The sequence below is a fragment of the Neovison vison genome, chromosome 1, assembly GCF_020171115.1.
Source record: "Neovison vison isolate M4711 chromosome 1, ASM_NN_V1, whole genome shotgun sequence".
NCBI lineage: Eukaryota > Metazoa > Chordata > Mammalia > Carnivora > Mustelidae > Neogale > Neogale vison.
Genome location: NC_058091.1, coordinates 16,602,137 through 16,629,695, shown reverse-complemented (window position 1 = coordinate 16,629,695; position 27,559 = coordinate 16,602,137). Strand labels below are relative to the sequence as shown.

Below are 27,559 nucleotides of genomic sequence, written 5' to 3'. Positions count from 1 at the left end.
CTCATATCACGTGTTGGCAACAGCTTCAACAAGCTCAGCCCTGAGCTCTGATGTGGCCTCACTCACTGATAAGGCCACTTGGAAAGGGGAGGGGCCCAGACCAATGCTTAAGGCCTGTTGGTGCTAAAGGGATTGAGGGATGTCATTCCTGGCTCTGACCGGTTCTCCATTGGAGAGAGTGGTGGGTGGTGGTGTGGGGGACAGCGGGGACACACAGCATGGGCCGTACTCCCCTTTGAGTATGAGCAGCATGGCAGCTCCATGGGACAGCTCAAGGAGAAGGGGACTCCCTCCTGGCAGTTACAAGGACAGGGCCCAGGGTCTCATCCCAGGTAGAGGGAGTGGGAAGGCCTCTGTGGACCCACTCAAAGGGCTGGACAGTAGTGCCGTGTTCCCCCAGTCATGGCTTGGGTCTTCACATGTGAGGCAACAAACGCCCAGTAGAGACCGTGCATGATGAGACTAGAAGGAGGTCAGTTCTCCGTGCAACAGTGGGGACCCTGGCTGAGGCTGGTGCCGTCGCTGGCAGCCAGCTTCCTGCACACCTCAGATCCTGAGCCCCTGAGCAGCCCCAGCTTTGAGCAGAGCCGACCTGGGGGATGGGCTAACTGAGCTCCCCTGTGAGCTCCCAGCTGAGCCGGACCAGGAACGGATGGGATGGGGGAAGGATCATCAGACTAAGAGCTCTGTGTGCTGCTTACAGGAGGCTAGGAGGGAAGGGAAAAGAAGGACTTTTGCCCACAGTGTTCCTCAAGGTTAGAAGTATCAAGTGAAGGTCCCTATCTTCTGTCAGATCCCCCAGCATGTCCTTTAGGACCTGCCTTGAGAGGGAGCCTGGGAACCCGAGTCACATGAGCACACTGGTTTCTTACTCACTTTGGTCCTGAGCCCAGGTAACAGGGCCTGGGGCTGACTCCGTGATTTGGTTCAGGAGGGAGGAGGTTTGTAAAGGTGGCTGGGCCCAGGGCTGGGGTCATGGCTGGGGGAAATGCATGCCCCTGGGTGAGGTCTGGGCTCTGGGGAGGGGAGTGCTGGTGAAGGGCAGCCCCAGGACAGGGGACCCAGGATTTTCTCAGCCACAGAAACAAACACTTGTTCTTTTCTTAGGCTGCCAAGTCCACCAAGAAGCCCCTCAAAGTGGGGACCAGCTCAGCCACTCTGGCTCTGGGCCAGCTGCCTTTGGATGAGCTATTGTTCATCATTAGACCAGCAGCACTTCCAAGTTTACGAATCCAGAACCTCAGTCCAGCCACCTGGTGCAGGACAGGGAAGCTCCCATGTCCCTTCTTGCATTTTGTACCTCTCCTGTTCAGCACTTTGCACTGGCATATTCTATGCCGTTTTCTCCCGGTGCTAAGTGATGGAATTCTTTTTTTTTTTTTTTAAAGATTTTATTTATTTATTTGACAGAGAGAGATCACAAGTAGGCAGAGAGGCAGGCAGAGAGAGAGAGGAGGAAGCAGGCTCCCTGCTGAGCAGAGAGCCCGATGCGGGACTCGATCCCAGTACCCTGAGATCATGACCCGAGCCGAAGGCAGCGGCTTAACCCACTGAGCCACCCAGGGGCCCCAGTGATGGAATTCTTGCACTGAAGTGTTAAATACTTGAATGGGGAATTTCTACAAAGAGAACATTTTCCTTCTTGTCCTTTGGTTGTTTTCAACAAAGAGAACATTTTCCGTCTTGTCCTTTAGTTGTGCAATATCGGATTCTTCTCTGTAAGAGGACCATGTCCTTGCAGAGAATATCCCCAAAAAGATATTTATGGAAGCTCTAGATCCTCAGGGATTTTTTCTTCTACGTACTGAGAAACAGGCTCATTGACATATTGTGATTGTTGTCTTTAGTAAATTATGTCCAGGAACGTATATTTAAATAAATATTATCTTTATTACACAATATACTTAATTTGGAATTTTTTTATTATTTTTTTCAAAGATATTGTTTATTTGAGAGAGAGAGCGAGCGAGAGAGAGAGAGCACGAGCTATCAAGCTGGGGGAGGGACAGAGGGAGAGGGAAAAGCAGACTCCCCACCGAGCAGGAAGCTATTGTGGGACTCCATCCAAGGACCCTGGAATCATGACCTCAGCTGAAGGCAGACACTTAACTGGCTGAGCCGCACAAGTGCCTTCAGAATTTCTTTTATATCGCAAGAGAACTCATGGAGTTGTGTTCTTCCTCCACTGTATGGGGTAAGTAAAAGTGGTGATTCTGCTAGATCGGTTGTGGAGATAGAGAATTGAAGGATCACTCAGAAATCCGCTTTCCAGCAGCCATCCGTCAGTCTCAGACATGATCCTGACAGGCCACATACAAAAAATGTTCTGGAAATGAAGCAGTTGAGAATCTTTCTGAGTCTCCTGGATCCCCCACCACTGTCTCTCTTGTCATCCCTCCCCACCAACTCACCTCCTTCAGAGCACAATGGGTCTTCACAGCAGAAACAGATCTGCTTCTAACAGTTCGTTTATTCCCTCATGAGCAAAGGATTGGTATCCAGAATATACAAAGAGCTCCTGCAAATAAATATCTGTAAGTCTGGCTCTCCCAAGATCTGTGAAAATGCTTAGAGCAAGTCACAGACAGTAAATCAGCCTCAGAAATCACTGAACACATCCCAAGTTTTCAACACAAAGAACAATGGGCTTGCTTTATACATGCATTAAACTGACAAGATTAAAAAAATATTTTATTTATTTATTTGGCAGAGATCACAAGTATACAGAGAGGCAGGCAGAGAGGGAGGAGGAAGCAGGCTCCCTGCGGAGCAGAGAGCCCCATGCAGGGCTCAATCCCCTAGGACCCTGGGATCATGACCTGAGCCGAAGGCAGAGGCTTTAACCCACTGAGCCACCCAGGTGCCCCAAACTGACAAGATTTTAAAGAGAGCTATAGCAAATGGTAGACAGGAAATGGAATGACAAGAGTTCTCTTCTGCGTTGGTAGGTGTTTAAATGGAATCCCTCATTTGCCTTATAGTTCACCCTATCCAGATAGTGGCTGGTGTGTTCATCCCAGTGCATGGCAATCCCAGTGTTAATTCGAGGCCGGAAGTATGTGGGGACCAAAAATCAATAGAGATGTATGATTGTTTTCTGTGGTGCTATGTGTCATAGCAAAAAATTAGCCATAGGATATCCAAATGAGGTACAATATATACAATGTGTTAGGAGATTTCTGTTTCTTCCTAGTTAAGACTAAATAATCTGAACTCTTGTCAAAAAATGACACAAAGGTGAGCCAAAACACAGGATGAACAACACTTTCAAATATATATTGAGAACTTCTGGACAACATACTCTCTCAGTGGCCTCCTATATCTGAATCTCTTCACCTACATTTACAGATTAAGCTAATCCACCAACAAGGCAAATAAAACACTTTAACCCTCATCTTCAGCACATCCAGGAAATGGAAAATGCCCAAGTCTGTCGATCTCTTTGGCCGTATTGGACATTCCTAGAACAATACGAAGCAGAGTCTAAGGATGAGGAGGCCCTCAGGTACCATGAGACCTACTAGGAGATGATCCTGTGGTGACCCAGATGAATGTCCCTGGTGTGGGGGAAATACATCTTAAAATGTCGGCATCAGGGGACATCACCAAAACTGGGAGGACATCAGTGTGACAGCTGAGATACCAGCCAATGGGATCCAGTAGTACATTAGAAGGATTTTTCACCATGACCAGGTGGTTGGTATTTCTGGGCTACAGGGGTGGTTCAACGTCCACACACCAAGCAACATGACACACTACCTTCATAAAATAAAAGACAAGATCCATACAATCCTCTCAATAGATGCAGAAAAAGCATTTCACAAGGCACAGCATCCTTTCTTTTTTTTTTCTTTTTATTTATTTAATTATTTTCAGAAAAACATTATTCATTATTTTTTCACCACACCCAGTGCTCCATGCAAGCCGTGCCCTCTATAATACTCACCACCTGCTACCCCCACCTCCCACCCCCCCGCCACTTCAAACTCCTCAGATTGTTTTTCAGAGTCCATAGCCTCTCATGGCTCACCGCCCCTTCCAATTTACCCAAATTCCCTACTCCTCTCTAACGCCCCTTGTCCTCCATGCTATTTGTTATGCTCCACAAATAAGTGAAACCATATGATAATTGACTCTCTCTGCTTGACTTATTTCACTCAGCATAATCTCTTCCAGTCCATCCTTTCTTGATGAAAACTCAACACAGTGTAGGAATAGAGGGAACATACCTCAATGCCATAAAAGCCATATATGGAAAGCCCACAGTGAATATCATTTTCAATGTGTAAAAACTGAGAGCTTTTCCCCTAAGCTCAGGAACAAGGCAGGGATATCCACTCTGACCACTGTTGTTCAACATAGTTCTAGAAGTTGTAGCCTCAGTAATTGACAACGAAAAGAAATAAGGAGCCAACTGAATTGACAAAGAAAAAGTCAAACTCTTGGTTTTCACAGATGACATAATACTCTATATGGGAAACCCAAAAGGTCCCATGCCAAAATTGATAGCACTCATACAGAAATTCAGCAAACTGGCAGGATATAAAATCAAGGCATAGAAATCAGTTGTATTTCTATACACTAACAATGAGACAAAAGAAGCAGAAATAAAAAAGGTGATCCTGTTTATAGTTGCACAAAAAACCCTAAGAAATGTAGGAATAAACCTAACCAAAGAAGCAAACTACAGAACTATAGAAAACTACAGAACACTCATGAGAGAAACTGAGGAAGACACAAAGAGTTGGAAAGACATTCCATGCTCACAGATTGCAAGAAAAAATATTGTTAAGTGTCTGTGCTACCCAGAGCAATCTACACATTCAGTGCAGTCCCTATGACAATACTATCAGCGTTTTTCACAGAGCTGGAACAAGTAATCCTAAAATTTGTATGGAACCAGGAAAGACTCCAAATATCCAAGGCAATGTTGGCAAAGAAAATCAAAGCTGGTGGCATCACATTCTGGACTTTAGGCTCTATTAAAAGCTATCATCTTCAACACAGTAGGGTACTGCACAAAAACAGACACATAGATCAATGGAACAGAATAGAGAGTTCAGAAATGGGCCTTTGACTCTATGGTCAACTAATCCCTGACAAAGCAGGAAAGAATATCCTATGGGGAGGGGGAGGCAGTCTCTTCAACAAATGGTGTTGGGAATATTGACCAGCCACGTACAGAAGAATGAAACTGGACCATTTTCTTTTTAAGATTTTATTTATTTATTTGACAGAGAGAGATCACAAGTAGGCAGAGAGGCAGGCAGAGAGAAAAGGAGAAGCAGGCTTCCCATTAAGCACAGAGCCCGATGCAGGGCTTGATCCCAGGACCTTGAGATCATGACGTGAGCTTAAGGCAGAGGCTTAACCACTGAGCCAGCCAGGCGACCCAAAACTGGACCATTTTCTAACACCCTACACAAAAACAGCCTCAAAATCAATGAAAGACCTAAATGTGAGACAGGAATCCATCAAAATCCTTGAGGAGAATATAGATAGCAAGGTCTACGAGCTCACCCACAACAACTTCTTATAAGACATGTCTCCAAAGGCAAGGGAATCAAAGGCAAATATGATCTACTGGGACTTCCTCAAAATAAAAAGCTCTAGGTTTTGTTGTTATTGTTGTTTTAAAGATTGTGTTTATTTATTTCAGAGAGAGAGCATAAGCAGGGAGGAGGGACAGAGAGAGAGGGAAGAACATACTCTCCGTTGAGCAGGGAGCCCCATGCAGGCCTCAAACCCAGGACCCTTGGATTATTACCTGAGCAGAAGGCAGACACTTAACCAACTAAGCCACCCAGGCACCCCATAAAGAGCGTTTGGATAGCGAAGGATCAGTCAACAAAACCAAAAGACCACTACAGAATGGGAGGAGATATTGTAAATGACAGATAAAGGTCCAGAATCCAAAATCTATAAAGAACTTACCACCTCAACACCCCAAAACAAACAATCTAATCAACAAATGAGCAGAAGACATGAACAGACATGTCTCCAAAGAAATCCAAATGGCCAACAGACACATGAAAAAATGCTCAATATCACTCAGCATCAAGGAAATACAAATCAAAACCACCATGAGATACCACCTCACACTAGTCAGAATGGCTAAAATTAATAAGTCAGGGAAGGACAGATGTTGGTGACAATGTGGAGAAAGAGGAACCCTCTTACACTGTTGGTGGGAATGCAAGCTGGTGCGGCCTCTGAGGAAAACCGTATGGAGGTTCCTCAAAAAGTTGAAAATAGGGCTACCCTATGACCCAGCAATTGCACTACTGGGGATTTACCCCAAAGATACAAATGTAGTGAACCGACGGGGCAAGTGCACCCCAGTGTTTATGGCAACAATGTCCACAATAGCCAAATTATAGAAAGAGGGCAGATGTCCATCAACAAGTGAATGGATAACGAAGATGTGGTATAATATACTCAGCCATCAAAAAAAAAAATGGAATTTTGACATTTACAACAAGAAGCATGGGACTAGAGGGTATTCTGCTAAGTGAAGTAAGTCAGTCAGAGAAGACAAGTATCATATGGCCTTACTCATATGTGGAATTTAAGAAAGAAAACAGAGGATCATGGAAGAAGGGAGGGAGAAATAAAACAAGATGAAACCAGTGAGGGAGATAAACTATAAGAGACTCTTAATCACAGAAGATTAACTGAGGGCTGCTGGAGGGGCGAGGGGGAGCAGGATGGACAAACTAGGTGGTAGACACTGTGGGGGAGGAGGGCACGTGGTGCAGTCAGCTCTGTTCATGTGAGACATGAACTGCTAGCCTCTACCTTGGAAGCTAGGAATACATTATATGTCATTTAATTGAGTTTAAATTTTAAAAAATAGGAAAAAGAAAACAATATTAGTGATTTCTCCTCAAGAGGCAAAGTATTATTACAATTCACCCAGTGTAGGTATATTCTTTAAATGTCTTTTAAAACTATTTAAAATTATTCATTAAGCTTCTATACTAGAATTGTTAACCCTTAAAAACCTAAATTTCTGGTGGAAATTGAGAAGTAAACAGTAGTTCCCTCTTATCCTGGCATTCCTAGCTGATTGGCAGATTTTAAATTCTTTTCACAATTTTTAGAAACACATGACTTCTCATAGTACATTTTCCAGTTTGACACAGGACATGCTTACCCACAGACCCACATATCTTGAGTTCCTTTGTAAAAGGAAACCAAAATAGATAAATCTATGTTCCATAAATAAATAAATAAATAAATAAATAAATAAATGCAGGCTAGAACAGTTCATCCAGCTTCTGTTAGAGCCCTACACATGTCGGGTCACACCTGATTCAGTCACCTGAGTTCAGTTTCTCCAGGTGCTGTTGTTTACAATGTGGCTATTTTGTTCTCAAAGCCCAGAACTAACAAGAGTGTTTCTAGTGACTGAAGGCGATGGGATACTTTATTATCTATCATACTTAAATAAGTCTAGCATTATGTGGCTGATTTTATGCAATTTGTAGGATAGGGAGATGATCGTGAGTGAAAGTGATGTACTCTCGCTCCAACAGTCACTTTCTCTCAGAGCTAAAGTGTGGTCACTGAAAAAAAAAATCACTCATTTTTTTCCTCCTCTGCAAACCTGAAGGTAGCACTGCTTGGAAATAGGATTCTCTGTAGAACTTACGGGTTGATAAGTGGTTCCACAGCTGGAGGAATAGTATACCTCTGCTTTTACTTCCAGAGCCTGAGAACGTGCGTTAAAAGTGGGTATTTTTGGGAGATTTTTGATCACTGCTTCAATCTCGTTATTAGATATCGGTCTATTCAGGTTGTCGATTTCTTCCTGGTTCAATTTTGGTAGTTTATATTTTTCCAGGAATGCATCCATTTCATCTAGGTTGCTAAGCTTATTGGCATATAACTGTTCGTAGTAACTTCTGATGATTGTTTCTACTTCCTTGGTGTTAGTTGTGATCTCTCCCCTTTCATTCATAATTTTATGAATTTGGGATTTCTCTCTTTTCTTTTGGATTAGTGTAGCCAGTGGCTTATCGATCTTATTGATTCTTTCAAAAAACCAGCTTCTAGTTTCATTGATACGTTCTACTGTATCTCTGGTTTCTCCCTCATTGATCTCAGCTCTAATCTTGATGATTTCCCTTCTTATGTGTGGAGTTGGTTTGATTTGTTGTTGATCCTCCAGTTCTTTAAGGTGTAGAGACAGCTGGTGTGTTCTGGATTTTTCAATTTTTTTGAGCAAGGCTTGGATGGCTATATATTTTCCCCTTAGGACCGCCTTTGCTGTATCCCATAGGTTTTGGACCGAAGTGTCTTCATTCTCATTGGTTTCCATGAATTGTTTCAGTTCTTCTTTGATCTCCTGGTTGATCCAAGCATTCTTAAGCAAGGTGGTCTTTAGCTTCCAGGTGTTTGAGTTCCTTCGGAACTTTTCCTTGTGATTGAGCTCCAGTTTCAAAGCATTGTGATCTGAGAATATGCAGGGAATAATCTCAGTCTTTTGGTATCGGCTGAGTCCTGATTTGTGACCCAGTATGTGGTCTATTCTGGAGAAGGTTCCGTGTGCACTTGAGAAGAATGAGTATTCTGCTGTTTTAGGGTGGAATGTTCTGTATATATCTATGAGGTCCATCTGGTCCAATGTGTCGTTCAATGCTCTTGTTTCTTTATTGATTTTCTGCTTCGATGATCTGTCTAATTCTGAAAGAGGCGTGTTAAGATCACCTACGATTAGTGTATTCATATCAATATGACTCTTTATCTTGATTAACAGTTTTCTTAAGTAATTGGCTGCTCCCATATTGGGAGCATAGATATTTACAATTGTTAGATCATCTTGGTGGATAGTCCCTTTAAGGATTATGTAGTGTCCTTCTGTATCTCTGACTACAGTCTTTAGTTTGAAGTCTAATTTATCTGATATGAGAATCGCTACCCCAGCCTTCTTTTGAGTCCCATTGGCATGAAAGATGCTTCTCCACCCCTTCACTTTCAGTCTGCGTGTATCTTTAGGTTCAAAATGGGTCTCTTGTAGACAGCATATGGATGGGTCCTGTCGTTTTATCCAATCTGCAACCCTGTGCCGTTTTATGGGTGCATAATCTCTTCCAGTCCTGTCCATGTTGCTACAAAAGTTGGATATTCGTCCTTTCTGATGGAGGCATAATACTCCATAGTGTATATGGACCACATCTTCCTTATCCATTCATCCGTTGAAGGGCATCTTGGTTCTTTCCATAGTTTGGCGACTGTGGCCATTGCTGCTATAAACATTGGGGTACAGATGGCCCTTCTTTTCACGACATCTGTATCTTTGGGGTAAATACCCAGGAGTGCAATTGCAGGGTCATAGGGAAGCTCTATTTTTAATTTCTTGAGGAATCTCCACACTGTTCTCCAAAGAGGCTGCACCAACTTGCATTCCCACCAACAGTGTAAGAGGGTTCCCCTTTCTCCACATCCTCTCCAACACATGTTGTTTCCTGTTTTGTTAATTTTGGCCATTCTAACTGGTGTAAGGTGATATCTCAATGTGGAATATCCAACTTTTGTAGCAACATGGACAGGACTGGAAGAGATTATGCTGAGTGAAATCAGTCAAGCAGAGAGAGTCAATTATCATATGGTTTCACTCATTTGTGGAGCATAACCAATAGCATGGAGGACAAGGGGCGTTAGAGAGTAGTAGGGAATTTGGGTAAATTGGAAGGGGAGGTGAACCATGAGAGACTATGGACTCTGAAAAACAGTCTGAGGGGTCTGAAGTGGCGGGGGGGTGGGAGGTTGGGGTACCAGGTGGTGGGTATTATAGAGGGCACAGCTTGCATGGAGCACTGGGTGTGGTGAAAAAATAATGAATACTGTTTTTCTGAAAATAAATAAATTGGGAAAAAAAAATAAATAAAAGTCAATTGACTGTTTAAAGGAAAAAAAAAAAGTGGGTATTAAGGAGGGCACGTATTGCATGGAGCACTAGGTGTGGTGCAAAAAACAATGAATTCTGTTATGCTGAAAAGAAAAAAAAAAATGTTGGCCACAGGCCCATATGCTTCTCCTACACTTGCAAAGATACAGGACTTGAAGCTAGGTGCCTGCAAAAAGAAGAGAGGATTGCGTATAAATTATCTCACCAAACTTGGTTCTTAGAAAAGATGGGGGTAAAATTCATCAAGTGCTCAAAAAGAATCCAGTTAACTTGTCACACCCATAGGGTCACGTGTCTCTCTCTAGTGGTTTTCAAGGGCAGAAAATATTCCTTGCAGCAAGCCAGGTCCGAGCCCCGCCCGTCCGCGCCCCGCCCACCCGGAGATCCGAACCCAGGAGACCGCAGGGACCCCAGCAGGATTCATTCGCTGTCTCGGTCTCAGCGAGTTCTGCAACTGCGCCTTTAGCCTGGTCCTCGCCCGCTTCCTCTGCCTCTCCCGCCTCTGCCCGCGCGTGTTCTCTTGCCTCTGTCGCACATGTAAGAAGGTGAAGTTGGGCGAATTCCCGTCCCCAACTGGCGTCCGGTCCCCCTCGGCGGGAGACAGGCGCCGTCCCGCGCCGCCCGCCCGGCCGCAGCAAGCACGTTCTGCTTCCCGGCCGCGGTTCCTTCGGAAGCCACTCCGCGCCTCACCTGGAACCCCCCGGCTCGGGGTCGCGATGCAGCCCACGGCCGCCGCCACCACGCTCTCGGGGCGCTCGGGGCTCCTGTTCCTGCTGTTTCTCCTGCGGCTGCTGCGCGGGATCACGGCGGCGCCGGCCGGGTTGGTCGTGGGCGCGACGCGCGGCGGAGCAGGGACAGGTGAGTCCCGGCATCTTGGGACCCTTGTCGCCGGCTTGGGCTGCCCCCCCACTTCCCTAACCAGCCAAGCCGCCGCCGCCCGCGGGCTCCTTTCCCGCTCCGCGGAGTCCGCCGGGACTTTGTCGCCCTGTGGAAAAGAGGGGACCTGGGCGACCACGGACTGCCCGGCTCTGGGCGCTGGAGCGGGGGGGAGGGGGAGAGGCCGCAGCGGGGAGTCCGCTGTCGCCGCTGCCTGCCCCCTCGGGAAGCGGGAGCCCAGCCCTGGAGGCCCGGGCTGCCTACAGGACAGGGCGATCGCGCAGGGTCTGGACCCCGCTCACCCCCGCGACTCTGGCACTGAAGCAACTTCTCCAGGATTCCCCACCCCCGCCCCTCCAGCGCTCCCCCTGGATATATTTTGTGGACCTTTTTGGGTTTTTCTGCTTGGGGAGTTTGTTTTGTTTTGTTTTGTTTGTTTTTTCTTCTATTTTATATCATTCTGACTTATGCGTTTCTCTGAGCCTTGTGATCCCTTCCTCTAGTCTCTGCTCAGGAAATTCTTAGTGATTTAGTGCAACACGGGACAGGCCTTTCTTCACTTTACCTAGACTCATCCTTGGAGCGCATTAGCGCCATCTCCTGGGCCCTATGGAATCCTGCGACCCATGCTCCTGAACTCTCCCTTATCTGAGTTTGGATGCTATCCTCACTGTCCGACCCTACCCTGCCCCAGCTCCTCAGGAGCAGCCCCCTCCCTGCCCCTCATCTTCAGGACACTGGCCTGCGTCCTGACAGTCCTGACATGCAGGCCTCCTCTGCTATGGCCAGGCTGGCCTGTTTGTGCACTGGGTAGAGTGATGATTTGCCCTGGTAGGCCCGGTTCCCATCTGGGGATATGTGTACTTCCAGAGGTATCCTGATCCTATCCCAAAAGGGGAAGGGCGCTAGCCTCTACACTGGGGGAGCCGCTGTGCGGGGACAGTCCTTGCTCCTTCTTCCACACATTCTATTGCTGTCACCTGAATGGCAGCGGGGTGCCTGCTGCTCTTTTTCTTCCAGCACCAACCTCCACCTGTGTTTTTCCTTCCCAGATGCTCTCTTGCTTTCCTACAATTTCTCCATCACATCTCAGGCCAGGCCTGGACAACCGTGGTGTGAGATTCAAGGCCAGGTCAATGGAAACGAGTTTCTTTATTATGCCCGTGGAAGCAAGCGGGTCATATCTGTTGGTCCTTGGGGGATGAAGCTGAAGGACACAGCATTTTGGGACACACAGATGGAAACTCTGGAGGACCTGGGGGAAGAGCTCAGAAAGAAACTGCTGGACATCAAAGCCGAGATTTTCACTAAGAGCGGTGAGTCCAGAGCCCAGGGCAGAAGGAGAACACTTTGGCAGGGCTGGGGAGCTATAGTGTTCATGTAAAACTTTGAAGTGGGTCCCAGCAGCCAGGGCAGACAAGGAGGCCAGAGCAGGACCAGGAGGGCCAAAGGGGAGCGGTGCAGCAGGTGGGGCAAAGGATTGGTCAAGACCAGAGGCTGAACTGTTTCTCCTGGTGGGGGCGGGGGCAGATTCTCTCACCATGCAGGGCTGGCTCATGTGTGAACGTGGGGCAGACGGACACAGCAGAGGATCCTGGCAGTTTGTCTTCAATGAGCAGTTAACCTGCCTCTTTGACCCGGAGAACAGAAAGTGGATACAGTTTCCTCCTGGAGGCCAACAGGTTAAGGACAAGTTGGACAGTGACAGAGAGCTGACCGAGCTCCTCATGAAGATCGCGAACGGAGACTGTAAGAGATGGCTACAGAAACTGCGGGAGCACAGCAACGAGATGCAGGAGACCACAGGTAACTAGAACACGGGATGGAGTGCTGGTTCTCTTGAAGAGATTGGCTGACCCCGCCGTAGTGTGTGTGTTGTGTGTGTGTGAGAGTGTGTGTGTGTGTGTGTGTGTGTGTGTGTGTGTGATGCATACATGATGAGTTGTCCTTAGGAGTACAAGGGCCACTAGTGTGTCCTAGTGTCCTTCCTTTCCCTGCTCACCTCCTGGCATCGCTCCCTACTGCACACACCTTTAGTTCTCTCTCTGGATTTCTTCCTGGCCCCAACCTGAAGGCCTCATTCTGTTTCCAGAGATTTACTTCTCACTATTCCCTTTTCTGAGCCTCATTGTTGTTTTTTGTGTCCCCTGGTCTCTTTCTCGAAATCCTTCAGTGCCAGGTGAAATGTCAGCTCCTGACAAGATGTCTCTGTCACCATCCATACGTGTCCCCTCCTCTTCTGTCACAGCAGGAGTGACTGTCTATACGGAAAGCCTTGCTCCCCCCATTAGCTACATGATCTGCATGAACCTTCCATCCCCAGGACCAGTCACAGCGGCTGCCACAAACATGGCAGAAGGAGGACATCTGGGCTGAAGGATTACATGGGGCAGCAGCAGCTAAAGACTCCTGCCCCCAGTTTGGGGCCCCTGATCAGGGCTCTCACTACTGTGTTTCCATTTCAGGAGCAACGGCCACAACCCTGCCTGTAGCTCTGGTCAAAGGCGCAGCCATCAGGCCGATCACTTCTGTCCTCCTTGTGGTCCTCACACACTTAATCCTCCTTGTTGTCCAAGGCATAATCCTTTGAGTAACAGGTACTGTGGGCAGAACTGAGTCAGCAGTGAGAGGCAGATGGCCCGAGGTGAGCTCAGAGAAAGGCGAATGGCCAGCCCTTGTCCTTTTACCTGGACCTTCTCACCTGAACATGAGACCGGACGCGTTGGACTGTATTAGCTTCTCCCAAGAAAGAGACTCATCAGGAGCTGTTGGTGTAGAGGTTGAGGTAGATAATTATTACAAGGGATTGGCTCACGACTAGGGGATCTGTGAGCTGAAGAAACAGGGAAGCTGGTGGTGGGCCTCCAGCGCAAACCCAAAGGCCTTAGAATCAGGACATCTGTGGTGTAGGTCTAGGTCCTGGTCCAAAGAACCAAACATCAAGAGTGCTAATGACCAACGCTGAGGGCAGGAGAAGGATGGCCCAGCCAAACTGAGAGCAAAGTCACCTTTCCTCCGCCGTTTGTTCCATTCAGGCCCTCGTGAATTCGATGAGGACAGTCTCCTTTACTCAGTCTACTGATTCAAATGCTCATGTCTTCCAGAAACACTCTCTAGACAGACCCAGAAAGAATGTCTTCCCAGCTATTGGGGGGTGTCCCTTGGCCCGTCAAGTTGACCTATAAAAGGAGTCCGGACCAAGTTCTCACATGCTTGATAGCTGTTACCAGGGCAAACTTATCCTTGAGCTCTGATAGCACCTCGCTAAGCCTGGTGGGAAAGCACAGGGCACCCCTGACCCCAAACTTTACATCCTGTTTTTGCTAAAGGGATTGAGCAAAATCAGGCCTGGCTCAGACCAGCTTTTCACCTCGGGTGGTGCCCAAGTAAGGGGTGGTGTGCAGGCAGTAGGAGCACCGGGCATGGACAACACTCTGGCTTGGGGGAGAGCAGCAGGTGGCTGCACGTGATGTGCCCTAGGGATGGGGACCTCTCCATGCTGCGTCCAGGAGAGGGGTCCATGTCTGAACCAAAGAAGAGGGGTGGGAAGGCCGTTGCCCACCCATCCAAAGGCTGGCTTGCAGGGCTCTGCTCCCATGCTACTCCACTTGGGTGGTGGCAGCTAACCAGAGGGCCCATGGGAGAGACTCCCCAGGATGATATTCAAAGGCCAGAGCTCCAGGGTCCCCTGGGACGCCTGGCTCAGCCCTGGTGCTCTCAGAACCTGGCAGCTAGCCTCCTGCAGAGCCCAGAGCCCCAGCCAGCTGAACTGCCCCTGCCTTGAGCAGAGGTGCCTCAGGGTGCCTCAGGAGGGGGCACTGAGCTGCTGTTAGAGTGGGATGCTGTCACCTGACTGGACCAGGAAAGGGTGTGGCAGGGCAAGAACAGTCACACTCAGACCTTGTTTTCAGCTACCAAGGTGAGGAGAGGCTGATGGCAAGGGAAGATGGATCTTTGCCTGTAACCTTCCCCAAGGCTACAGGAACCAGGATCCAGGTCCCTTTCTGGGGAGGGCTCCCAGCCACTCTCTTAGGCCTTCTTACATGGCCAGAGGGTGACCAGGATCTATGTCATAGGAACAGATGAATCATTGGTGGCTTTAGTCTTGAGCCTAGGTGTTCAGTAGTAGGGCCTGGATGACTGTTTTATGGTAATGAGGGAAGAGTTTGGTCAGGTTGCTGGACCCAGGGGTTGGGTGTCCCAGGGTTGGGGGAGGGGCGGATAGTGTCGGGTGATACTTGACCCTCAGTGTGAGCTGGGCTTTGAGCCAGGCAGTAACTGGGGAGGGAGAAGCCCAAGAAGACTGACCCAAGATTGTCATAGCCACTGGAACAAGCTCCTGTTTCTCTTTTAGAGGTGAAGTTGCTACAGAAGGCCTGAGGATCTGCTCTCCTGCACCCGCTCTCCCTTCTGATGAGTGGCTTCTACCTGCTGTCCATGTCCACCAACGGGACCTTTGATCCTTGTGGTGAAGGTGAAATGCTCCAGTCCTCCAGGAGATCAAGATTATGGTGGAGATGGAGTATTTCCCTGCCTTCATTCGTGGTGATGATGACCCACTTCTGCACTTTTTCATAACATGGATCCTCTGGTAATTGTAAGGACCTATTTAGCCAGAGCGACTCCATCTTGGGTAAATAGCCATTTTGTTGTTTCTGCAATAAAACTTAAATTGACCCTGCCCCCCCAGAGAAACTTACTTAGAAACAAGTCTGGGAAGCCAGTGAAATGTAGTCGGCTAGTTCCTGATAACAGAGCCCAGAATACAAGGACAAGTCAGGGCAGATAGAAACATCTAATCAGTACGATGTACTGTTTGTAACAGTGAGAAGGTCTTGCCCAAACCTAAATGACTCCATCTTGGGAAGGACAACGATCTTATTATTCACACTGAATATGTTAACTGACTAAGCCTTCCCAGAAAGTACTGTTTGTAACTGTCCTAGTATGGAGTAATCTTGAATAACACGTCACCAGACCGGATGAAACTAGCCAATCAGCAAGAGACACACAAACCCAGTGGGTTGAGATACCAAAATATGGGTTACTGTTTTACCCAATAAAAGGTAGCCTGTAAGATTGGGAGGGGTCACTCTCTTTGGAGACACCCCTGGCCAGTCAGTCTGACTTCTAATGCTTAGCATAGAATAGAGCTTTGCATAACTTTCACCTTGTCTCGGTCTTGTTCCCCTGACCAATCAGTCTAACTTCTAATACTTATCATAAATAAAGCTTTAAGTAGCTTTCACTTTGTCTCAGTCTCATTTCATTTAATAACAGACCTAACAGTGATAACTGTTGGGATTCCTGTACTTGGCCTTCTAACTGACTGAACAAGAATTCTGAACAAAGAATATTTCCCAAGTTCTCCTTCCGTGTTGGAAATCAGACACATGGGCAGGACTGGAGGAGATTATGCTGAGTGAAATAAGTCAAGCAGAGAGAGTCAATTATCATATGGTTTCACTTACTTATGGAACATAAGGAATAATATGGAGAATATTAGGAGAAGGAAGGGAAGAATGAAGAAGGTGGAAATCAGAGGGGGAGATGAACCATAGAGACTGTGGACTCTGAGAAACTGAGAGTTTTAGATGGGGAGGGTGTGGGGGATGGGTGAACCTGGTGGTGGGTATTAAGGAGGGTATGTATCACCTGGAGCACTGGGTGTTAAATGCATACAGTGAATCATGGAACACTACATCAAAAACTAATGATGTGCTGTATGGTGCCTAACATAACATAATACAAAATAGTAATAATAAAAAAAATGTTTTATCATGGACAAAGGATCAGTATCCAGAATATTTAAAGTGCTCTTACAACCATTGGAACAAGTCTGGTTCTCCAAAGCTGCAGTACGTGGCAAATAAGCCTATGAAAGGATTGAAAATCTCACAAATAATCAAGAAAACTCTACTTGGAAGGACAGTGGGAATGGGAAAAGGTGGTAAAAAATACAAACTTGCAGGTATGAGACTCATAAATTCTGGGGATTAATGTGCAGTATAGTGACAATGGTTAATATTACGGAACTGTGTATTCTTTATCTTTTTGAAACACAAATATCTATTAGTTTAATATATTAAAAATTCAAATTATATCCAGTCAACTTAAAATATTATATTATATAACCAGAGCATATGAAAGGGGGGAAAAAGCCACTACTTGGAAACTGAATCTTACCCAGAAAATTCAAGAGGAAGCTTTTTATACATTCATGTAATTCCAAGATTAACTAAGTCCTGCCAGAACTATTTCCTAAAATAAGCCATCTTTTCTTACGACAAATCTTTAATGTCACGTTGCTTATTATTTTCATTAAACTTTTGCTTATCAAATTTAGCCTAAAATTGGAAGCCAATTCCTCTGACATTTACACAATTCAGTTCAATTAGTGACTTAATAAATAGGTTATCTTGTTTACTGACTGGTATGAGAAAATCTGATTTTTTTATTGGAAGCCATTATTGGGGCACCTGGGTGGCTCAGTCCAGTAAGTATCTGCCTTCTGCTCAGGTGAGGATCCTGGGATGCTGAGAGGCAAGGCTCCCATCTTGGCCTCTGCCTGCCTCGTTCTCAGTGCTCAGCCTGCTCCCCGCTCTCCCTCTGTCACACTCCCCATTACCCCTATCCTACCATTCTCTCTCTCCTTCTCTCTCTCAAGTAAAAAAAAAATGGAACAGTCATTGAGTTTCTCTGAGTTGCTAGGTCCAGTAACACTGGTGTCAAAGCCATGTGCTCCTGGGATGGGGCAAAGCCCAGGACCACCCACAGGCAGCAGCACGCTCAGCTCTCCCTCGAGGAGGCAGAACACACAGCTCTCCTTGGTGGTGGCAGCTAAGACAGAGGGCCCCTGGGAGAGACTCTCCAGGAAGAGATTCGAAGGCCAGAGCTCCAGGGTCCCCTGGGACACCTGGCTCAGCCCTGGTGCTCTCAGAACCTGGCAGCTAGCCTCCTGCAGAGCCCAGAGCCCCAGCCAGCTGAACTGCCCCTGCCTTGAGCACAGGTGCCTCAGAGTGGCTCAGGAGGGGGCTTGAGCTGCTGTTATAATGGGATGCTGTCACCTGACCGGACCAGGAAAAGGTGTGGCGGGCAAGGACGGTCACACTCAGACCTTGTGTTCAGCTACCAAGGTGAGGAGAGGCTGAAGACAAGGGAAGATGGATTTGTGTCTAGAAGCCTCCCCAAGGCTTCAGAAACCAGGATCCAGGTCCCTCTCTTTGGGTAAGCCTCCCAGCTGCTCCTTTATGGCTTCTGATCCAAAAGGTGGATCAAGATGTAATTAAAGGGAAAGATGATTCATTCCTGGTTTTAGTCTTTTTTTTTTTTAAGATTTTATTTATTTATTTGACAGAGGTACAGCAAAAGAGGGAACACAAGCAGCGGGAGTGGGAGAGGGAGAAACAGGCTTCCCGCTGAGCAGAGAGCCTGATGAGATGCAGGGCTCAATACCAGGACCCTGGGATCATGACCTGAGGAGAAAGTAGACACTTAAGGACTGAGCCACCCAGACGCGCCCCCCCCCCCGTTTTAGTCTTGAGCCCCACTTTTTGGTAGGGGGTCTGGAGCTGACTCTGTGTTGTGCTAATGAGGGAAGAATGTGTTCAGGCTCTGGATCCAGGGTTGGGAGCTGTGTGTGGGGGGGTGCTGGGCCATCAGTGAGGACAGGGCTTTGAGAAAGGGAGTGACTGGTGGGGTGGGGGGCAGTAGGACTGACCCAGGATTTCCTCAGCCACTTGAACAAGCTCCTGTCTATCTTTCAGAGGCTGAGGTTGCTACAAGGAGCCCCTGGCATGTGCTTTCCTGCACCCACTGTCCCTCCTGTAGGATGGTCTTTCCACCATCTGCTGTTCACCTTAACCAATGGGAGCTTTGACCCCTAGGGTGAAGGGAGAACCCTCCAGATCACCATGATTATGGAGGAGATGGAACATTTCATTGCCTTCATTCTTGGTCATGATAATCCACCTCCGCACTCTTTCATAACATTAACACTGTTTTCTGTTGGTGCTGACTGCTGGAATCCCAACAGTTTGCCTTCTAACTGCTTAAACAAGACTTTTGTAGGAAGAGAATATTGTGCAGCTTCTCCTTTGCTAGTGGAAGTGAGATACTTGTCAGCATCATGATCCTGTTCATTGTTAAAAAAAAAAATTATGTGACATTAGAGAACCTCGGGGGTTCTTTCTCTCCTGTGATTCAACCTCAAGTCCCTTAGTAAAACGAGATTAGAGAGGAGAGCTAAGGGCATAGAGTAGTGGGAAGACCAAGGCTTCCCTCATCCCTCAAACACAGCTAGATAAACATCAAATCATTCTGAACACCCAAGACAGGGATCTGAGGATGGACAGAACAAACTACACAATGAGGGGGAGAAAAGAGGCCACGTTATCATGGAAGGTAGGGGTTGCCGAGGTGTGATTTGGGGGAGAAGGGCACTGCAGGTGCTGCAGAGGGGAAGGGGCCCTGGTCGTGGAGAGAAGCGATAGAAAGACAGAGGGAGAGAGGAGCGCACAGGGGATCGCCCAAGGCAAACACTTCCCCAAAGCCACTGACTGGGAAAACAAGATGGGTTGATGAGAGTTTTGACAACAACCAGCAGAGCTCAGAGACTGGAGTTTCAGAAGTCTGCGCTGTGGCCGGTGTGGAGTCTGGCAGGCACAGCAGCAGTCCTATGGAGAAGGAGGGCGGACAGCCTGGGAGCTGAGAGCCTGATCTGAGGTTCCCTTGGGACGCACTGGGAAAGAGGTTCTTGCTTCTTAGGGAGCATCTGGGAGAGGTGGCATTGCTTCCAAGGGGACAGAAGAACCAGTGGGTCCCATCGTGTTCCCCCTCCCCCAGCCCCTTAGCATAGCAGCAGAGACACCTCCTGAGGGTGGCTAACCTTGATGCTGGCTTTTGGCTGCACTCTACTCCAAACTCCAAGCTCCTTTTCCTTGGTGTGGCTTCTCTCTGGGAGAAAGCCTCATCAGTCCCAACATGGGAGACCTTCCCCCAAAGGATCAGTAGGGGTCCTGGCCACACCAGGTTCCTAAAGTTTGTAGACTTGGAACACAGCCAGTGTGCCTGGCATAGAGCAGGGGGAGGCATTGCGGGGGAGGGCGGGGGAGTGGGGGCGGGTGGCAGATGGCCTGGATACAGGGTGAAGGCAGGGATCTGAAGCAAGTACCGGGTGTGATATTCTTACTCTGGACTCACTTGTGAGGCCCCGCAGAAGAGAAGAGAGGAAGCCTAGGGATGTGGGATGATTAATTTTGCCTGTTCACTTGGAGAATATTTTGGATAAAATTGACATTTAAATGGGTGACCTTCAAGTAAAGGAGAATGTCCTTCAGAACATTGCCGGGCCTTGTCAAATCAGTGGAAGCCCTGAAAAGAACAAGAATGACCTCCCACAAAGAACGGGGAGCTCTCCCACAGACTGCCTTCAGACTCCATCTGCACCGCTGAGTCTCAGAATGGCTTCAGGATGTGGAGTTGATGGCCTCCACAGGCGCATGAGTAAATCTCTCACTATCTCTCTGCCTGTCTGCACGTCATACTGCTTCTATTTTCTGGGGAAGTCTGACTAAAACGGGTGGGTGAGGAAGACTTAACAACAGGTGATATTTGTGCCCAACGTTCGCAGGACACAGGCTGTTGGCCCGTGTGATCCAAACTATCTGACACAGGAAGGTTCTAGAACAGAAAGCCTGGAGGCTGATGGTGAGAACCTTAGGGTTTTGGAGAGGAAGAGATTTCAGGAGGTGAATAGGGCCAGGGAGACTGTGTGGGAAATCCCTTAGCAGCCATGAGTTTCAAGCAGAAATATAATTGGGAATACACTATCCACAGAAGGCTTAGAGGGTGATCTCATCTCCAAAGAGCTGATTCAGGTGCCTGCCATCTCCTACACCAAAGTGAGGGTCAGGATCTCTAGAGATTAAGAGTGCGCACCTCCCAATTCCCGTCCTCAGCTGCTCTCCTCTCTAGAAAGGCCTGGGGTGACCATGCTAATTAGGAACAGGATGGAGAGGCTGCTGAACGCTGGAGCACAGAGAGAAAGAAGGGAACAAAGAGGGAGGACCTGACTTAAAAAAATGACCAGGAGCTGTCTGGAGCCATTTAACTTGTCACGTCAAATTCTGAAACTGATGTATTTCTTGTGTTCCCATTTTTCAGAACCATACACATTTTTGAAACAAGCCTAAACTTCTTAAGGCATTGTGTGTCTTGTACAGAACACCTTTTCTCCTGAACCATATGACAGAGCCGTCACACTGATGTCCTCCCAGTTTTCGTGATGTCCTGATGCCAACATTTTAGCATATAGTTTCCCCACACTGGGACATTCCCCTGGGTCACCACAGGATCATCTCCTAGTAGGTCTCATGGTACCTGAGGGCTTTCTTGTCCTCAGGCTCTGCTTCAAGTTGTTCCAGCAACGTCCAATATGGCCAAAGGGATCGATGAACTTGGGTGTTTTCCATTTCCTGGATGTGTTGAAGATGAGGGTTAGAGTGTTTTATTTGCCTTGTTGGTGGATTGGTTTAATCTGTAAATGTAGGTGAAAAGATTCAGATGTAGGAGGTCACTGGGACTGAATGTTGTCCAGAAGTTCTCAATGTATATTTTAAAGGTTTGTTCAGCTGGTGTTTTAACCCAATTTTGTGTCATTTTTTTTTAGAGTAGTTCAGATTATTTAGTCTTAGAGAGAAACAGAAATCTCCTAATACACTGTATATATTGTACATCAGTTGGATATCCTATGGTTAATTTTTTGCTATGACACATAGCACTGTGGTAAACAATCCTACATCTCTATTGCTTTTTGGTCCCCATGTGTTTCCAGCCTTGAATTAACACTGGGATTGCCATGCAGTAGGATGAGCACACCAACCACCATCCGGTTAAGGTGAATTATAGGGCAAAAGAGTGATTCCATTTAAACTCCTACCAACAGACACGAGAACCCTTATTATTCCATTTCCTGTCCACCACTTGTTATAACCCTCTTTAAAATGTTGTCAGTTTGATGCATGTATAAAGCAAGCCTGTTGTTCTTCATGTTATCTTGATTACTTGGGATGTGTTCCGCGATTTCATTGGCTGATTTACTGTAGGTGACTTGCTCCAGGCATTTGCACAGATCTCAGGAGAACCATATTTATACTTATTTATTTGCAGGAGCTCTTTGTATATTCTGGATACCAATCCTTTGCTCATGAGGAAATAAATCAACTGTTAGAATCAGTTCTCTTTCTGCTGTGAAGACTCATTGTGCACTGAAGGAGGATGACAGGAAAGTCAGTGCTGTAGGTAAGGGACCTAGGGAAATCAAGAAGATTCTCCACTGCTTCATTTCCAGAATGTCTGTTAAATTCCAAAGTGTCAGGATCATGTCTGAGACTGACAGATGACTTCCTGAAAGTTGATTTCTGAGTCATCCTTAAATTGTGTCTCCACAAAAAATCTAGCAGAATCACACTTATTTTTACCCATCTCTATATTATTTGTAAGAGCTGTCTATGGATTCATTGTATAGTTATCTCAAACTAAAATTTTAACTGAAAAACTTTCCCTATGACCCTGCAATTGCACTACTGGGTATTTACCCCAAAGATACAGATGTAGTGAAAAGAAGGGCCATCTGTACCCCAATGTTTCTAGGAGCAATGGCCACGGTCGCCAAACTGTGGAAAGAACCAAGATGCCCTTCAACGGACGAGTGGATAAGGAAGATGTGGTCCATATACACTATGGAGTATTATGCCTCCATCAGAAAGGATGAATATCCAACTTTTGAGGCAACATGGACAGGACTGGAAGAGATAATGCTGAGTGAAATAAGTCAAACAGAGAGAGTCAATTATCATACGGTTTCACTTATTTGTGGAGCATAACAAATAGCATGGAGGACAAGGGAAGATGGAGAGGAGAAAGGAGTTGAGGGAAATTGGAAGGGGAGTGAACCATGAGAGACTATGGACTCTGAAAAACAATCTGAGGGTTTTGAAGAGGCGGGGTGGTGGGTATTAGAGAGGGCATGGATTGCATGGAGCACTGGGTGTGGTGCAAAAACAATGAATACTGTTACGCTGAAAAAAAAAATAAATTAATTAATTAAAAAAAAAAGAAAAGAAAAAGAACCACAGACCTCCAGGGTGGCCCTCTCGTGCTGTGCTTCCCGCCCCCACAGACTGGCGGAACTTCAAACTTTTTGAGATCTCCTCTTCTATCTTTGTGGTTTTGTTGCCCACAACCTCTAGAAAACATCCAATCAGAAAGTGACCCCAAAGAAGGCTCCAGAACACCCCCCCACCCCCGCAACACCATCACCATTTCCGCTACTCCATCTTAACTGCTCACTTCCCAACACCCCACTCTCGCCCGTTTCTGTCTCTGTACTCAGGGCTGCAGCTTGCTGTAGGACAGACCGGCAGGAAAAACCAGAGCAGGAGGCCAAGACGGACGCTGGAGATCCCAGTCCACCCCATTCGCCCTGGGAAGCTCCTCGCAGCTCTACTGCACCGCGATCTGAGGTTTCTGCAGAAAATTTTTCACTTCGGGCTTGACTCCGCCCCGGACCCGCCCACCTTCTACCGTATATTCTAGAATATATCAGTCCTTTCTGCTATTGCTGGTCTGCTGCCCTTTCACCCATTGTCCTAACTTTTCCATGTTCATTTCCACCATTAGTACCTTCCCTTCTCGTGGCCAACAGGTATAAGCTTCCAGTTATGAATTTAAAAGTCATGTGGGGGGGGTCGCCTGGGTGGCTCAGTGAGTTAAGCCTCTGCCTTTGGCTCAGGTCATGATCTCAGGGTCCCGAGGTGAGCAAGGAGCCTGCTTCCCCCTCTCTCTCTACCTGCTGCTCTGCCTACTGGTGATCTCTCTCTCTCTCTCTCTGTCAAATAAATAAATAAAATCTTTATGAGGCACGTGGGTGGCTCAGTGAGTTAAAGCGTCTGCCTTCGGCTCATGTCTTGGTCCCAGGGTCCTGGGATCCAGCCCCACATCAGGCTCTCTGCTCAGCAAGGAGCCTGCTTCCTCCTTTCTCTCTGCCTGTTTCTCTGCCTACTTATGATCTCTGTCTGTCAAATAAACAAATAAAACCTTTAAATAAATAAATAAATAAAATCATTTTTTAAAAAAGTCATGTGGATGTAGTGTACAGCATGTTCACTGTAGTTAATGACACTGTGTTGTATATTTCAAAGTTATTGAGAGAGTGGATCTCGAAGCAAGACTTATTGTGCTGACCACTTCACAATATATAGGAATATCCAACCATTACCTTGTACATCCTAACCTAATATAATGCTGTGTATCAATTATATCTCAATAAAAAATAAATTGAAAAAGAAAAAATAATACAAAACGGGATTTTCTTTCCTTCCTGTTCTGAAGGCTGGAATATAGAGAGCAAGGTGTACGCAGTCATGTTCTGTCTCCCGGCTTCTGGGTGTTTCTTGCCATGCTTGACATTCTTGGGCTCTGGTCAGCTGCCCTCTGATGTCTGTCTCTGTTGTCACAGGGTTGACTTCCCTCGTGTATCCACGGGACTTCCTCCCTGTTTGTCTCTGGTCCCTTCTTACAGGGACAACAGTCCTACTCGATGGTGTTTCACCCTAATGACCTCGTTTTCATGTGGATATAGCTGCACAGACCCTATTTCCAAATAAAATCACCTTCCCAAGACCAGGAGTTAGGACTTCAGCGTAACTTTTGGGGGACCACAATTCAACCCATAACAAAAGGCATAGACTCTATCACCCCACCGCTATTCCACCAAAAAAAAAAAAATCATTCCTTCTTTTCATTTACCTTTAAAGTTTCTTATTGAGATATTACTGACATAGAACATATTATTTTGAAGTGTACAAGAGTCAGTATTTGTATGTATATTATGAACTATTGTTATGCACCTTATTAAACATTACATCTCATGACTTGTTTATTTTATAACTGGAAGTTTATACTTTCTGACCACAAGAAGGGATGATTTGGAAAGTGGGAATGAAGACAGAAAAGAGAGGTTGGGAGGAGAATGGCGCGAAGAAGGAAAGAAGGGCAAGAGAGAAGATTGATGTATTTCAGGAAATATGGCCTCGCAGGAGTAAGCAGGGGGTTTGATGCTGGCTGGGGTCCCAGAGTGGGTGTGACAAAGTTTCTTCACAGCCTCCCCAAATTGCTGAGGAAATTGTCTACCACACTCCTGCTGGGAGTGGTTAAGGAAAAATAGGGAGGGGGAGAGGGGATGGGGTTAAGACTGGGGCAAGAAACCATATGGGAGCAGTGAAAAAACCCTGTTGTTGGCTATTGCCCTCTTATCAATCAGTTTTCCCCAGGCTCACTTCTGACTCAGGTGCTTTTGTGTTTTGTTTTCAGTGACTTTGGGCTCTGAGGAAAAGGAAGATGGAAAAGATTTTTTCAACTTGAAAAAAATACTGCCAGGAGATGGGAGTCGGAGGGCAAGAGAGGGAGAGAGTGTCCGGTGGGAAGCAAGGCCCAAGACTTCTCCAAGCTGGAGAGTTTTAGAAAAGTCACCTGACTCCACACAGATTATTTGCCAGGTCAGGAGGGTGGGGGGAGGGCAGAGGGCAGGCACACCTGTGGCTGACATTACTCCCATTTGGGCGAGAACAGCACAGGCTCCCTGTGAGATGCCAACTGGAGGAGGGGTCCATCCAGGAACTGAGAGGAGAGGGTCCAGGGTTCAATCCCAGGGAGAGAAGCTGCACTCACAGCATATACAGCCTTCTTTCTGGACGACTTGGCCTCACCCCTGCAACACATTACCACCTTGCCAGCACTGCGACTATCCACCAGTCTGCCAAACCAGCTGCTTCCAAAGGATGGGGAACATGGGAAGGCCAGTAAGTCCATGAGCAATGGGCCCACTGACACATTCCTTTTCTTGTGAAGCGAGTTTCTTGATCAGAGCAACAGGGTTGGGAAGACAGTGAGGGTGGGGTAAAGGATTGTGTGGATCCACCAATGGTAGTTCTGGCAAAATCATTGCAGGTAAAGAAGACAAACCAATATCTGCGGTAAGTGTCTATTTCAAAAAAAGAGGGATGCTGTGCATACTATGATGAAAGTGGTTCAGGGTCATGAACCTGTCAGCGAGCTGATCATCCTGGGGATCGGTGCCATATCAGGGCACAGCATTGGTCTCTGTGGTCTGTGAGGGCAGGCTGGGCCCTCAGCAGTGGGGACGGCCTGCTGAACCTCGGCAAATGCAGGTCTGTGCTGCTAAGCCCATGCCTGACATTAATTCCTGCCCCTTTATTCCTGAGGCCACTGGGCAATGAGGACTGTCCCGGCGAAACAGGCTGACTGATAGCTCCAGAATGGTCATCCTAGTGAGTTGATTCTTAAAATCGTCCTCTTCTGAGGTCACCCTTTGGGGAGCATTCCCATGGGACACAACTATCCTTCCGTTCTCATAGAATTCTATCCACATTCCTCTCCCCCAAATTTCTATGTAACCAAGTTTCCATTTGGATTTTCCAAGTCCCTGGCCATCCAGCCAAACCTTTGAAATGGGCATCTACTTGCATAGGTGTGCATTTCTCCTTCCCCAGCAAAGTGTACCTCCTGGGGTATCGCTCAGCATTGTGCCCACTGAGAACATTTCCCTCACCCGCTGTCCTTCAGGAATAGTCTGGAGAAGGGCTATAATTCCGAAGCTCTTCCCTTTTAGGTGGGACCAGTGGATCGTACAGAAGCATCTGGAAACCAGGCCCCTGTCTTCTATTCCCTTGTCACTGATAGTTGTGACCTTCCCATGAGCTGTAGATATAGACTGAGAGAGAGGAAGCTGTGGGGTAGGAGTGGGGATGACGAGCATTCTGGCAACTTCTTCAGGGAACTTGCTTGTGCCCCGGGGCCTGATCAGGCCAGATCATGTACCTATGACTTCCATTTGATGGAGGGCTTCTGTGCTTACCACCCTCAGGCCGATGGGCCAGAAAGCACCCAGATCATGAGGGGCAGATCAGGTCACCTGGTGACTCGGTGGCCCAGGGTCAGTGTTCTGTCCCCATGAGGGCCCCAGGCAGGCCAAGAATGGTTTTTCAAAAAGAGAGTAGCTCTATGTAGGTGATGGCAGGGACTTGTTCCCCATCCTAAGAGGCCTACACTGTGCCTTACCTCTAGAGGCTTGCCAAAGGCTCCAGTATCATCTTTACTTGGAAGAAGGTGTGCATTGTAGCCATGTCAATATCCTGGGTGTGATATTGCACCACAGTATTTGTAATTTGTTTCCCTTGGGAGAAACGAGAAAAAGAATACCTGGGACATCTCTATATTATTTGTAAGAGCTGTCTATGAATTCATTGTATAGTTATCTCAAACTATAAATTTAATTGAAAAGCTTTTAAGCTAAATAAAACCTGTTCCAATACGAAAAATGAAAAAAAAATCTGTAGAAACCAGTAACATCCTTATTTACCATTGATACTTCAGGCACCTTTAAATCTTCTGGAATGTATGCCGATGGCAGAGCGGCCCATACACCACCTTGGATTTGTCACGGAACATTCTCTGGGTCTGGACCTAGAATACTAAGAATTCTATGAACTACCCTTTTTGTACGTGGGGTAGAGAGAGAATATATATGTTAGGAAGTACAGAATGGATGGATGGATGGATGGATGGACAGATGGATTATTGGTAGAATGTCTTGTGGATTTTCTCTGTGCAGCATCTATGACTCCAGATATTTCCCACCTGTTCTCCTGACACCTCTTTTCACTATAGATCTTCTTCCACAATGACTAA

General features: G+C 46.9%; 1 protein-coding gene across 1 annotated transcript; it reads left to right on the top strand.

Moving 5' to 3' along the window:
• Positions 1-250: 250 nt before the first annotated feature.
• Positions 251-15,425, top strand: LOC122902644. The gene is made up of 7 exons (XM_044242874.1): positions 251-421; positions 1,108-1,256; positions 10,230-10,771; positions 11,842-12,105; positions 12,320-12,595; positions 13,255-13,386; positions 15,144-15,425. The coding sequence occupies exons 1-6, from the start codon at positions 251-253 to the stop codon at positions 13,377-13,379; spliced, it is 1,527 nt and encodes a 508-aa protein (XP_044098809.1). The 3' UTR covers positions 13,380-13,386; positions 15,144-15,425.
• Positions 15,426-27,559: the final 12,134 nt, after the last annotated feature.